The 14,360-nt window shown below is 35.4% G+C and overlaps 1 protein-coding gene across 3 annotated transcripts; it reads left to right on the top strand.

Annotated features, from left to right (window-relative positions):
• The first annotated feature begins 5 nt into the window (after window positions 1–5).
• Window positions 6–8,396, top strand: RpL6 (ribosomal protein L6). 3 transcript variants are annotated; one of them, XM_069827647.1, is made up of 6 exons: window positions 6–127; window positions 368–592; window positions 1,501–1,613; window positions 4,538–4,698; window positions 5,916–6,100; window positions 8,162–8,396. In XM_069827647.1, exons 2-6 carry the CDS (start codon window positions 368–370, stop codon window positions 8,321–8,323), a joined length of 846 nt encoding a protein of 281 aa, XP_069683748.1. In that variant the 5' UTR covers window positions 6–127; the 3' UTR covers window positions 8,324–8,396. The 3 variants fall into 3 exon arrangements, with proteins under 3 accessions (XP_069683748.1, XP_069683749.1, XP_069683751.1); XM_069827648.1 differs by having other exon boundaries at window positions 122–169; XM_069827650.1 differs by having other exon boundaries at window positions 125–157.
• The last annotated feature ends 5,964 nt before the right edge of the window (window positions 8,397–14,360 follow it).

Below are 14,360 nucleotides of genomic sequence, written 5' to 3'. Positions count from 1 at the left end.
TTCATATTTTTATGTTTCCCATATTGACAAACGTGCGAAACTAGCGATCGTAGCGGTAATGATAAAAACAAAACTAAAATAGTTTCAGTATTTATCACCAGAAAGCTCTTCAGGTTTCGTTGAAATTGTAAGTAGAAATGTTGGGAATTGTTTAAAAGTAAAAATCCAAGTAATCCAGCGCTATTTTCAATTATAACTGTTATATACATCGTGTTAAATGTTCAGATTTGATTTTCGTTAATACCTGTGTATATATTTACTACAACAGTGCTTGAATTCACTGTATATTTTATACTTGATTCGGCGTGTAAACGTGTCGACCGAAGTGTGTTTAGCTTTGCTTCACTAGACGTTTTCTTATTTTCAGATGGCGGACACTAAAGCTAAAGCTGCACCAGCTGCAGCAAAGCCAGCACCAGCCGATCCACCAGCTTTAACGAAAGCTCCAGCAAAAGGAGCAGGAGATGAAAAAAAGAAGAAGGGCAAGCCAAGAAATTACGATCTAGGCAATGGCGTTTATAGGTTCAGCCGTAGTAGAATGTACCATAAGAAGGCTCTGTATAAGTTCGTTGGAAAGAAAACTCAGAAGAAGGTATGTTATTTGAAGTTCCTATACGAATACAAAATCTACTGCATGGTTGGAAATTGAATGGTTGTAATAGGCCTACAAGTAAGTTAAATTTTTAGCACGTGTACATGTTTGGCACAGTGGTTTTGTTTTCAATGAAATCTCCAGAAAAGCTACACCAAAAAAAGGCACAATTTTCTTTTGCTTCACAGGCTTCTGTAAGATGTATATAGGCAAGTAAAAACATTTGTGATTTTAGTTTGCAGCCACAATTAATTTCAGCATAAAAGTCTGGAGATAAATTTCATAACACGGATTCCATCCTTTCCCTCTAAATTCATAATTCCAACCTTGTGCACACAAAATAAATTATTGGCACAGAAAAGTGCCTTTTCGTAAGCATGATGATGCGCATTCGACAAATACAGACAAATCTGCTCTCTTTAGTGTTTTAAGATATAATTGTCAGTGAGGAATCCGTATACTGAAATATGCAAATTGGGGACCTACCGCGTATTCTAATGCACTGTTGTAGCACTTTCACTCCCACGTGTTACAAAAGGAAGTAGGAAAGGAGTGGGTTTACAACAGCTCTTTCGAATGTACTGGTAAGTAATAGACAATTTTTATGTTGAAAGATTTGTAGCTGCAAATTAAAACCACGTTTATATCATATACATCTCACAAAAGCCAATGAAGCAATAGAAATTGTGCCTTATTGATGTGTAGCCTTTTATTAGGTCAGACAAACTGAGAGAAACTGCCGAAAAGGCTGCTGGTGTCATTTGCGCAGTACGTATAAGTGATACAATTGTGCGTAAGTAATGTTGGTCAGCCGTTTCGAAAGAAGAGCCGACAAACAACTGTTTATGAGTAGTCCTAAAGCTTCAGTTTAGATAAGTAATCTTATATTATGTGGTGTCTTTGTGCAGGAGAAGCCTAAGAAGCCAATAACAGTTGAAAAGAAGATTGGTGGTGAGAAGAACGGGGAAAAGCGTATTGTACTGCTTAGGAAGAGGAGAAATTATTATCCAACTGCCGACAAGTAAGCCCCGTTATATTTTTACAGTACTGTAATTAGTATTAATTATGAAATGTTCAGTACTGTTTGTAAGAAGTACGTGATTATCTTCTAGTTTAATGTCAATTATGGTGCAGTTTGTTGCCAGACCAACAACCCACACAAGCAACAACTTACTTCCACACTTGACTTTGGAATACTGTGAAACCTCTCATTTACGGACATCGGAGGGACGTAACAATCTGTCCAGATCTGGAAGGTGTCCTTTATTGGGAGGGAGCCTCCCCAATGTAACAGTATGCATTATGTATTCCTTCACGCTTTAAATGAAATGTATTACTGTAGTTTAATTTCAAATACAGTCTACTGTACTACAGTAAATTCTTTGCAACTTTGAACTACAGTAGATAAGACCGAAAAAGGAAAATACAGTACTGTGCCTTGCAATTTTATTCTAGGTCTACAGTTATGCAGTAGGCTACTGTAATTTACAGTTTTCAACTTAACCTTTACTTTCGGGTGCCATATCTCTCGAAACAGAACTGATTGAAGTGAAGAGAATAATCCTACTAACCCTATCATGCGTCGAATACAATTTCACGATCGCGGAAGCCTTGGACCCATCAGACAGGTTAAATTTTATGACTGTTTATCCTTCTGGTTCCAGCTAACAAGGGGTAGCCGGCTGGGCTAGTGGTAGCCTACGAGACACTTATTGTCTTCTTTCATGTTAAAGAGTTTCTGTACAGTTCTCAAAACTAAATTTTCCATTTTTTGTAACACATTAGGTCTTGAAATCCAAGTTCTGTCCGCAGTCAGGAGGTGAAGCAAGCTTTAGGACTGTGAAACAGCTGTCCGTGTCCGTGTGTGAGTGTGTTCGTAAACGAAAGTTTAATTTATCATTATTTTTATATTATTTCAGTTGGGACATAAAAATCTGTCCGTATATGAGGAGTGTCTGTAAGGAGAGGTTTCACTGTACTGTTATCGTCACTTATATTTATTTGTTAAATCCCCCCCGCCCCCCACTAACACTTAATGCCAGCAAAGTTCCGTTCCTGATCACATATATAACAGATTGGCTATCCCCATGTTAAAAACGATTACATGTGGAAGAGAAAAACAACTAGGATCGCCACTGTCGATTGGTAACGACTGCTAGATGGAAGTAAAGTTGCTCCATGCAGTTCAAGTGAGAGTTATATGACTTCTTTTGTAGTCGCTAGTTGGCAGCATAGTGAAATTGGTCAAAGTTGTTGCCTTCAAAGCCTATAAGACTGATCAATCTGTTATATGTATGATTTGGGGTTCGTGTATGTTAGTAACTTGTCACTTTCAGATGACATCCATTATTATTGTACAATATTGAACACTGTTAAAAAATTGTGAACAATTGGTATATAATCTGGGCACCTGCACACGAGTGGGGTGGAAATATAAAATGAAAGCACTGCAAGACAAATTTCACTGCTATCGACATTGTAGTAAAGGATGCAGTAATTGTGGAAATCCACTCCACCACTGATTTTAGATTTTTTTTCCCCCTGAAACCACCTTAATTTTTACCCCCCCCCCACCTCTTCAAAAAACTTATAAAAACATTAGCGAGATGAACCTAACTTAACTAATCTAAATTTCGACTTAAGGCATCAATCGACAAACACATTGGTAATTTCCCAGCTTTGTTACATGACAGTGACGTCACTTAGATATAACCTCAACTAATTCACTAATCTTGTCCGGAATATCTTAAGTGCCGTCACTTCTGTGTGACGAATCTTGGAAATTACCAACACATCAATCTCTCTTACCTTAATAGTTCGGTGCATAAAGGTCAGCAGCTGCTCTGAAAATGAACACATTTTCTCCTCCACTGGATGTTTAAATTTGAACATATATTCTGGCAAGTAACCAACGAAATGACATTTCTTCCTTCCATATTTAGGAATCGTAGCACGAACTTCTCTTCACTGTTGTTCAATAAGTTGAGTGTGAATGGCCACAAATTTCACAAGCCATCGATTCCTTGAAAACACCGTGACGAATAAAATAGTCTACAATAACACTCTCACCCATCTCAATACATTGGAAGAAATTGATGTTACAACTATAGCAACTCATTTTGACACACTAACCCTTCGAATTGAAACACCAAAAATCAACCAGCAAAAAATGTTTAAACACACCAGCCTCACGGGCTACTGGACAGAGCTTATGACTACAGTTCATGAGGTTCCGGGTTCGTTTCCCGGTTAGAACAAAGAAATTTTTTCCTTAAAGGGGAATGTTCCTGTGTTCGTCCATGGTCTGGAAATTAGATTAGGCTTAGGTGTAAGATCTCTCCTGGCACTTCATAATTATCCTATCATAATATCATCGGGGCAGCATAACTCTACCTTCCAGACGCTCCAACCTCAGAAGTGGGTTACAAATAAGCCACTGACAGGAGAAACTGGAAATGTCAAATCGACAACCTGGTGGCATTGGAAAAAAAATCTGAAACATCTAGAAATTATAATCATAGCCAATCACATGGATATCACTTCACCATAACCACCCAATCAAAAAACGATACCCATCAGCCAGTCACAACACTTATCATCTCAGCCAATCAAACCACACTCTTGCAGAACCTTAAAAAGAAGAGCAGTATCATTGATATCTGCCTATATTTTTGGTGTAAAGTTGTGGTAAATTGGAAAAAAAAGATAAATTTCGGAATAAATGTTGCTGTTGCTGAAAGTAGAATAACGTAGAAACTGACTCACAATAATAACTAAATGAGTTTTGAGTTACCAATGATTGATAACAAAGGTTCTGACCCAAAGTGATGTGTCAGCATTTCGTCACTACCACTGAGGTACTCAAATAAGACTACAGTACGTTTATCTTTAAGCTAATACAATTAATGCTGTTCGCAATGTTATGCTTCCTTCTCTCTTTTGCAGAATTAAGGCTCGTCCATCCAAGAAGTGCTTCTCACAACACAAGCGGTACACTCGCCGCACCCTGACTCCTGGAACAATCTGCATTCTCCTGGCAGGACCTCACAGGGGCAAGCGTGTTGTGCTACTGAAGGCACTGAAGTCTGGACTTCTGCTTATAACTGGTACGTTGTGAGGTATGAATTGTCTCAGAAAACGAATGAGGATATGCAGAATGTCATTACATACTTCATTCCCAAAATGGCATATAATGCTGGGTAAAAGAAAATCATGATTTTTTTTAATTAAAATCAAAATCTGTGATTTTTTATTTAGATTTATGTTCATGTATATTTGTTTTGCACTGCTGGTCTCATCCATACATATAAGATACTTGGTTATAGTTAATTTAAACTCATTGACCCAGGAGATGTAATAGTAATATGCATTACAAGAGCTGTATGTTGAAGTTTTCATGTTCGAGGAAAAGTTTGAAAAAGCGAAACGTAGTTGAGCTTTTTTAATTTCCGAGAATTGAAAGAAAACATACCACTCGTGTATCGTACATTATTTTGTGCGAAGATCGTTTATTACATACCTGAAAGAGGAATTTCTAATTAGTTGCAATGAAATCTTCTGTTCAATGACGGAAAATTTGCAAAACAAAAATATCTATCTTCAACATTGTTGCTTTAAAATATTTCCTGTGTTTACTATACTCCAGCAGGCCGTGATATACGTCTTGTCTTCCCCCCACCCCCCCAGTCTATGATGAGTCTGGAATCTTGTTGATTTTTTCACGGCTTCCTTAATGTTACTTGCATCACGAATGCAGTAACTTTAGTGGAGTTGTAGAGTTTACTTAATTTTTGCAAATATTTAAATGCAATAATTAAGAGTGCAATTTAGGTGAAATTGCAGTGGCAAGTTTCCAATTTATAATTATTTCTATATTGAACGTCTCTAAAAATAATATGTTAAAAGCCTAAAGCAGTAAAATCAATATGTCACTTAAGCGGTAAGAAGAGGGAAATTGTTGTGTGTTAGGTTGGGAATACTGAATGTGGAATTAACTTTTCACAGATTGGTTTTGTGCGGAAACCAAGCAAATACGCACTATCTCGCACAAATGTAATATTTCTGTTTCCTGCTTAATATAAGAATGGTTTTAGAGTTTTGTAATTTCAATGTAAAAATAAATGAGCAGAAAATTTACTGCTGGAGGGACGTGTTGGATATTTAACATGTTATAGTTTAAATATAGTAGTGAATTAACTTTTGTTATATTTTATAGTTCTGAAAGTACATGGAATTCTCTTCCCCTAACACTTATGTACAAGTTCTTTTAAGGTATTAAAGTTTAAGAAATTTGATGGTACATTACTTTATTTCTTTGCTACAGGTCCATTCAAGTTAAATGCTTGTCCTCTACGCCGTATTAGCCAGAACTATGTAATTGCCACCAGCACCAAGTTGGATATATCTGGCGTGAAGATACCAGAAACCATTAATGACAAATACTTCAAGAGAAATAGGCAGAAGCGTGCAAAGAAGGAAGAAGGTGATATCTTCAGCACCAAGAAGGAGGTGAGTTTTAGATACCATATTTTTTAGATGGCTTCATATTAATATCTTCATCTTTGGTGCATTTCTCAGCAATTTGTGAATGTTTATATCTCATCATAATATAAATTTAGCTGCCCTAGAAGGTCTTGGTATATAGTATTTCAACACAGTAACAGAATTCTTTACACACATTTAGTTTCTTTTAGTAGATATTTTTTATTAGGTAATGTTCACGGACTGCAGTGAGGATCAAGTAAGAGTAGTTCCTAAAAGGCTAATTGACACCAAAAAGAGTAAAGTCACAACGCCATGGGCCTGGTTTCTTCAACCTCTGTTAAAACGCATCTAGACTAATTGCTCTTCATTCGAGAGAAGTCTTCTGCTGAAAATAATTTCGCAGTATAAACCAATTACTGAGAATAAACAAATGGATCTACGTCGAAAGCGAAAAGTGAAGCTTGGCAGAAAATAGTCTACACCTTTGTATGAACTTCTGTTCTGTCAAATCGCTGAAATCATCCGCTCTATTTATGTATTCATGAATATCATTTCCTAAATAATAATAATCATCAAGTAATAAATAAAAGTTCAGCATCTAATGCACAGCTATATTGAACACTTCTATGCTAACAGAGAGTTAAATGATTTAACTGCATGAAATTGGGCAGTTAAATTAACATGGGTTTTAACAGCCTGTTAGTATTAACAGCAGTTGAAGAAATGTTTCAACTTTCAAGTTTACAGTTAAATGGAATAACACACTGTTATAATTTAACAAAGGTTGAAGAAACCGAGCCAAAGATTTTCTTGCATTTCACCAAACTTTTTCAGCAAGATGTTTTTTCACATCTTATCCCTTCCGAGAATTACGAACAATGTGAGTGTAGAAGACATTGGCTTACTTGTAGATTTTGTGAACGTATTTCATCATGCTTTTATCTATACACAACTCAAAAAAGGACTGCAGAAACATAAAGAGACATGGAATTAAAAAAAATATTTATTGGTAGAATTAGTAACAACTTGTAAAGAAATTAACTGTAAAATGGCAGGTGATATAAAAATTAAAGCTTAAGATTATGCATGAGAGGAAATGTTAAATAGACGTTGATTTCATTGCTGCTGTAGCTGCTGGAACCTTACGAAAAATTTTACTAACAGTAGCTTTTGAAATTCTGACATTGCCTCCAACCATTAAACAGAAAGTGTGACCATATCTTCTACAGAAATCTATTTCAGATATTTGAAATAAATTTGGAATTTCATTGAAAAGGTTATATATTTGCAAATGCATTCAGATGTGTTCCTTGAAAGTTAAGTTTTCTTTAAAGCAGGCATCTGGAAAAGTAGGAATTATCTTATTTTTGTAGTAATTTTACTGGACTTTTGAAATCACTCCTTAAAAAATGGGAATGCTAAAAGGAAGTTTTCTTGTATCAAGAAAAATAACAACATGCATCTGATTATGTGTAGAAGTGGATAAGTCAGATGTTTTGTTACATGCCAATAGCAAATAAATGCAGTAAAACCTCATTTTAATGTTTCTATTATTAAGGAATAGTTCTAAAGATTCCAGCAGAACTTCTGTAAAAACAATGTATTTGATTTCCACTTTAAGGAAAATTCTGTTTTAGAGGAATGTGGGAATGCGTTCAAATAAATTTGCAAATACACATCCCATTTAATGAAATTCCAAACCTGTTCCAAAAAGTCGTGATGTATGTCTGTACAAGGTTTGGAGGTGCTAGCAGCAGTATGTTGTGATCAGCATCTTGGTTGATAGCAAACCTGCCTACTGACCCTGTTTCCATTTGGCTTTCAAGGAAAGCCAACTAAGCCAGAAGGATTTTTCATTCCACAGTAACAAACTTAAGTGATTTAACAGGCTAAGTAGATTGAAGCAAGTATTTTAGTGGAGGATAAAAAAGGGGGTGATAGGAAGTGATTAGAGATCTGTAGGTAGAGAATAAGCACACTATATAAGTAAAGACTTGTGATCAGGAAAAAGAAGTGTAACCGTTACTCCCTCTATTGAATTGTTTTAAGATATGGAGGTATTAAAGTTGCATATGTGTGTTTTAGGCATACAAGCCTTCTGCCCAGCGCAAAGAAGACCAGATTGTTGTGGACAAACAGATCAATAGCGTTATCCGGAACCATCCAGATAAGAAGCATCTGTTTGCCTACCTGTCGGCCATGTTTGGCCTTCGAAGCAGTCAGTACCCCCATCGGATGAAATTCTGAGATATAAAAAATGTGTGTTAACTCAAGTGTTTCTTCTTAATGTACATTTGGATAGATTAAACATTTGAGGGAACTCGTCTTTTATTATTCCAGTATTGTTTTTCATACGTTCCATCCAGGATATTTTCTTCCATTCCACATCCTCTTCCTTCATCTTCCCTAAATAGTTTCGTTTAGAACATATTTCTGCTACACTGAATGATGTTGGTTAAAGTTGGAAAAGTACCATTTAAATTTAATTCCATTGTAAAGAATTGTAATTCTCTTGGAGTGTTGTATATAGTGCAAGTTCAAGTTAATAACATTTGTTTTGAGTGTATAGAGGCTTCCATTTTAAGTGATAGTTTGCATAATTGCAGTACTTTCATTCCATGTTCGGTGATCTCTGTCTTGGTAGCCTTTACTGTTTGACCATGTTAAATTTACATCTATAATTTGGGTCTATTGTAGTGAGGTCATGAATGAGAGGAGAGAACAAAGTACAGTACACATAATCTACTGGGTGTTCATTTCAAAGTGTGTCATGATGTCACTGTTGTTGAGTCAGCAATTTGAAGCGAGTTTCAGCTTATGTGTCAGAGAAGTTGCCTATTATTCAAGGCATTCAATCTGAACTTGAGAATGTGTACGGTCTAACTTGAACGTCATAGCAACAGATGGCGGTCTGTATGCTACCATAACCTCTTTCCAACTGTGTTTTGCGCAGGCAAGTCGTACGCAGGGTATTTGTTATCATCGGTTGCTTACCGCAACATTCCACAACACAAATCAAATGCTCCATGTCCATGTTGACCGTCGAAGTTAATGTCAACAAATACGAAAGTAACCGTCTTAACCCTCTCCCCATATCTTGACAGTAAGAAAAAAACTCACCTCAGTACATGTTTCGAAACAATTCACATTCCTACCACTACCAGTGTCACCGTACATATCGGTAAGTACTTTCTAGGCAACTTCTCTGGCACATAGGTAATACACCTCTGCAGAAGTGTAGGAAGATTGAATTCTCTAGGCTCATCGACTAGCCACATGATGGCATACAGCGAGCCATGACACTTTGAACTGAACACGCAGTAGAGTAGGTATAGATACATGGGATTGGCATGTTTTAAGGAGGATGAGGTTGGAATGAAGTGGTTTGAAAGGTTTATTGAGGGAAAGAAGTGAATGACTGGTGACTGGGAGACTAGTATTTAGACTGAAACTGTTGGGGTGGAAATGCCTTATGATGAGGCAGAAAACTAGTCTAAAAAGACGAAAAAAGTAAAGGACGGATTATATCTTTTGCATGTGTCTTCATTGCATTACATACTGGAAACCAGTTAATGTCAATGCTCACATTGCTGTCTACATCCTACTACATCAACATTTGGCGCCAGAGTACCTCACAGCTCAGTCAACTGATCTGGTTGCTGTTGGATTCAAAACCTGACACTGAAAATAGCCTACGAACAGAAAGTGACACTATGGTTATGTTCTGTTTCGTTTTCTACTTGCACCCATGATAGGATTATCAGCTAACTCCAATTTACGAAGGTGCTTTCACAATGACCTGTTAAATACCCTACCATTATTTGCAGGTTTTTAATCAATAAATGCAGGAAATAACTGGCTGCCTTTGTTTATTTATTTCCTTTAATGAGGATCGTATAATGGCATCCCTTGTCGATGGCGGATATTGTTCACTTATCCTCGACTAATGCGACCATACTATAGCTTTCCATGCTCAATATTGACATTAAATCCGCAGTTTTTGGGTTCAATCTTAGCTGAAGAAAAGAAAAGAAAAAGGATGAAGGAAAGTAAAGCTAGCAGATCACCGTCATAGGTTTGTAACATGTAAAAATAATATTTTTAATTGGAGAATCTCTGGCAAAATTCTCCAGTTTCTCACACAAGTCAGAATTGAACTGTGCAAGTTACCATTGCCTCCTACTGTAAGATCTCTTAGATGTTTCGCATTTATGCATTTTTCACACTTATTGGTTTTTTTTTCTGAGGTCCCAGGAAAATTCCTGTACTTTTTCAATGGTATTTAAGGCATCCTTCGAGCATCCCAATATAGTGCTATTATATTTATCTATTTATTTAGTACCGTACATTGAGGTGATTTGGTATTCTACATAAACTGCAGTTGTCAGAATTCAAAATTTTGAATCTAAAGTGTTTTTGCTAGACAACTGTAAAAAAACTGTGCTACTGCTGCTTCTCCATCCCCCACCTTTCAATCCATAATGTTCACATACTTTTCCAAATTTTATTCTATGTGATTTAATTTTTTTTTGCTGTTTACAAATTCCTATACTTTCCATGTTAATTTATTTTTTATATACATTTTTCGTTTATTTGCATTTTGCACTTACACAATAAAAACGTCATTTATACATTCTGAGTTAGTTTTGTTCGAAATTGGGTTTTCCGTGAAAATGCAAAATTGAGAGATGGGAGAGATGTATGTAAGTTAACTCCCACCTAACAGTTTGTCGTGCAGTGGGGAGAAATGGAACATTTTAAACAATGAGTTTCTAAAGCTATAACCACATTGAATAAAACTGTTCTAACACCCTTCTAAACTGAAAATATTTTGACAATAGGCTCAACCTGATATGACGAGAGGGTTGCTGAATGTTTTTGAATTTTGATTTCTTGGTTTGCATTTGCACTTGCTGTGATGTGTGATCAGTGGATTGTTTCTTCTATAGTATTGGGAAATTCGTGACTGCAAAATGAGTAGAAGGGAGAGAAACTAAAAATATTGAAGGTTATCAAATAAAGTGGCATAAAGAAAAAGAGTATATTGCCAAGGAATCAGAGATAGCTCTATTTAAAATTTTACTGTGGCGAATGCATAAAAAATATTAGAAAGAATCGCACATACTTTTGGAGTGTCCAGTAGCAAGTGCCTGCAAGTTCGAACTGATTGCTCATTCTTCCCATAAAGTCTTCAAAGCTGTTTGATATCTTATTAAATGCCATTTCAGTTGTACGTTTTTTCCTTCACATCCCCCTTAAAAATATATAAATAAAGTTTGCTGTATTTTGAGAGTAGTAACTTCCACCTTAAAGATATTTGATTCCCTCGTCACAATAAAATTCTGTACAATGTCAGACTACCAGTGTTGAGGAAAATCTTAGACATCTCTGGAGGTATTTATAGTCAGCCATTTGTCAGTTCTCCATTGTGACTGATCAGTGATCATGCAGTGAAAAGCATTAGATTCCAATTCAGTCAAGAGCAAAACAAGTCTCTATTATCATTTAATAAATTCATTTCTCAAACAAAAGTTGTGAGTATAACTGCTATTATGTACTTTTTTTACTTTTTAAAATAATATTTTTATTACTTGAGTCTTACTCAATTTTGGACTTTATAAGTATGGATTAGTAGTATGTATAAAAGCAGCACCATTACTAATAAGTAATAATACATGTAATTATTATTATAGTTATAATAATAATACAGTATTTACCTACATACTTAAGCCTGCATACAATACCCCATCCTTTTATTCGAACCTTTGCCTGTGTGCTTAAACCTATAGTCGTCACAACATAGTATAATCTAAATTTAACACAAGAGATACTGAAATCAGAAGTAAACACTGAATAATGAAACAATTGTCTTTAGAGACAATTAATATTAGGTACCCTCCACAAAAATTGGCTTCATTTATACACCAATGGGTCCTTGATCTCCAGAGAACAAGGTGCAGGTGCAGGTGTTATGTGCTGTCTCTTCTCATTTTATAGATCTCTTGGATATGGAACAACAAGTTTTGATGAAGAAATCACTGCAATAAGTGAAAGTCTCAGGAATCTTCTCTGGCACATCAATAAATTTAAAAATGCAGTTATATTGTCAGATTCCAAAGCAGCTATTCTATCAATAGTCTCTAGACACACACCTTCATCTCAAATAGCAGAAATAAATAAAATGCTCTCTCAACTAATAACACTCAATAAAAGAATTGTATTCCAATGGATACCATCCCATTGTGGAATCCTGGGAAACGAGAATGCGGATGCTTTAGCAAAGAAGGGCAGCACTGCTACTTACAGACCTGTTACTAAATCTATGTATTCCTCTGTGAAAAGATTGATTAAATCTACATACTTAGACTTCAACAAACAAAATTTGATAACACAATCTCAAGGGAAAAAATGGAACTCTCTGCATCATAATCCACAGTTGATTCCCGATTTACCACGCAAATCGTCTGTAGCTGCATTTAGATTGGCAACAGGCCATGACTTCTATGCATCTGCATAGAATTGGAATATATCAGTCTCCTAACTGTCCATTGTGCAACTCAAATCAAGAAATGGATTCTGAACATCTCAAAATCTGTGCTTCAGTGGCTAACCATGACAATATCTTTGAAAAATATTGGAGTGCAAGAGGTCAAATGACTTTATTGTGAAATGCCTGGCATTAGAAAACAACAACAACATATTATGAGATACAAAAATGCGATTTTTTGAGTGTTGTTGAGGTTTTACCCTAATAGTAATAAACTTTTCTTAAGCGTCCTGGTACTTTTTTATATACGACTACACCCCTGAACTCAACATAATGGAGAGGATTGTACAAATTCGAGAAATACGTAATTTTTAACTTCAACATGATGGGTAAATTGGTAGAAATCTGAGGAACATCAGTATTTCGCTTTACATCTTTGAAATTGTTTCAGGAATATATTATTACTTACTTAGGGCTTTTAGAGAACACGGAGATTCATTGCTGCCTTCACATAAGCCCGCCATCGGTCCCTATCCTGAGCAAGATTAATCCAGTCTCTACCATTATATCCTACCTCCCTCAAGTCCATTTGAATATTATCCTCCCTTCTACATCTTGGCCTTCCAATTAACCCTCTATACGCATTTGTGGATTCACCCATCTCAAACGTCTGGATTTAATGTTCCTAATTATATCAGGTAAAGAATACAATGTGTGCAGTTCTCTATTCAAGGTAAATAAATACTGTAGGCCTAAATATTAATACTGATTTTATTGGCATATTTGTTCTCCATTTACACACAACTAGACAACTCAAATGTGACACAAAAATTAACCAAATTAAGGTAAATTTTAGCAAACTGAATTGTTATATGCACTATGATGACAGACAAGCTGTGAAGTAATTAGTACTGAGGAAAAGTTTTGAACTCAGTGTATCAATAATTCATGGCCATCTTTGTTAATAATGACAAGAAAATGTCAGAAGTAAAAGAAATAAAGTAGAGAGCAGGAGCATATACCAGATTGGATAAAAAAATAAAACATACATGGAACCATATAGAAAACTATGAATAGTTTAAAAAATCATCTGTTATGAAAAGACACCTCAAGAATTCCAAGTCAAGCTTTTAAATTGCCATTCCAAAGGACAGAGTTGTTACGAAGTCCTAACAAAGAATGAGTTGAAACCGTAACAGGCTATTGACCTAATATTATATGCCAGGATGGTTAATGATGTTGATGTAACAGTAATTAAAAATAATTGAGTTGGAAATGTTGTGAAACAAGTTTCAGGTGCACTTCAATATTTTTGTGAGGTGAGAAGGGGGAAAGATGAAAAGTAGCCCACCAAAGAACTCCCCCCTTCAACACTCTTTAGTTATTTATTTTGTAGCATTGTAATAATAAAATTGCTTTCTCAGCCCAAGAGAATAAGGAAATAATAGACTAATAAGAAATCCTATAATTTAATGCATATAAAATTTGAACTGCTAGATTGGGAATTTTGAATGAAATAATCTTGTAAGAATAAGTTTTAAAAAGCTAAAAAGTATGGTCTGAAAGTTAATGTAAGTTACAATAAAAAAACATTTGAAAACCCTTTACTGATTACAATATCATTTACATATTACATACAGTATAAATAATAATAATAATAGCAATAAATGAATACATATGTATATACACACATGGGTACATTACTAACAGAATTCAATGAATTATATTATTATTCACTTTGAAATTCTAGTTGGACTTATGTTTTCAGCAAGACGCCACATTATAAGATGATGTGAA

Source organism: Periplaneta americana, chromosome 6, assembly GCF_040183065.1.
Source record: "Periplaneta americana isolate PAMFEO1 chromosome 6, P.americana_PAMFEO1_priV1, whole genome shotgun sequence".
Classification (NCBI taxonomy): domain Eukaryota; kingdom Metazoa; phylum Arthropoda; class Insecta; order Blattodea; family Blattidae; genus Periplaneta; species Periplaneta americana.
Note: the sequence above shows the minus strand (reverse complement) of the source record. Positions and strands in the feature narration are given on the sequence as shown.

What these genes read in the sequence shown, in the direction of transcription:
- RpL6 (XM_069827647.1), top strand. Translation starts at nt 368, where the DNA reads ATGGCGGACACTAAAGCTAAAGCTGCACCAGCTGCAGCAAAGCCAGCA. An exon ending in GAAAGAAAACTCAGAAGAAG is followed by an intron (nt 593 to 1,500) that starts GTATGTTATTTG and finishes GTCTTTGTGCAG; the next exon opens with GAGAAGCCTAAGAAGCCAAT. An exon ending in TCTTCAGCACCAAGAAGGAG is followed by an intron (nt 6,101 to 8,161) that starts GTGAGTTTTAGA and finishes TGTGTGTTTTAG; the next exon opens with GCATACAAGCCTTCTGCCCA.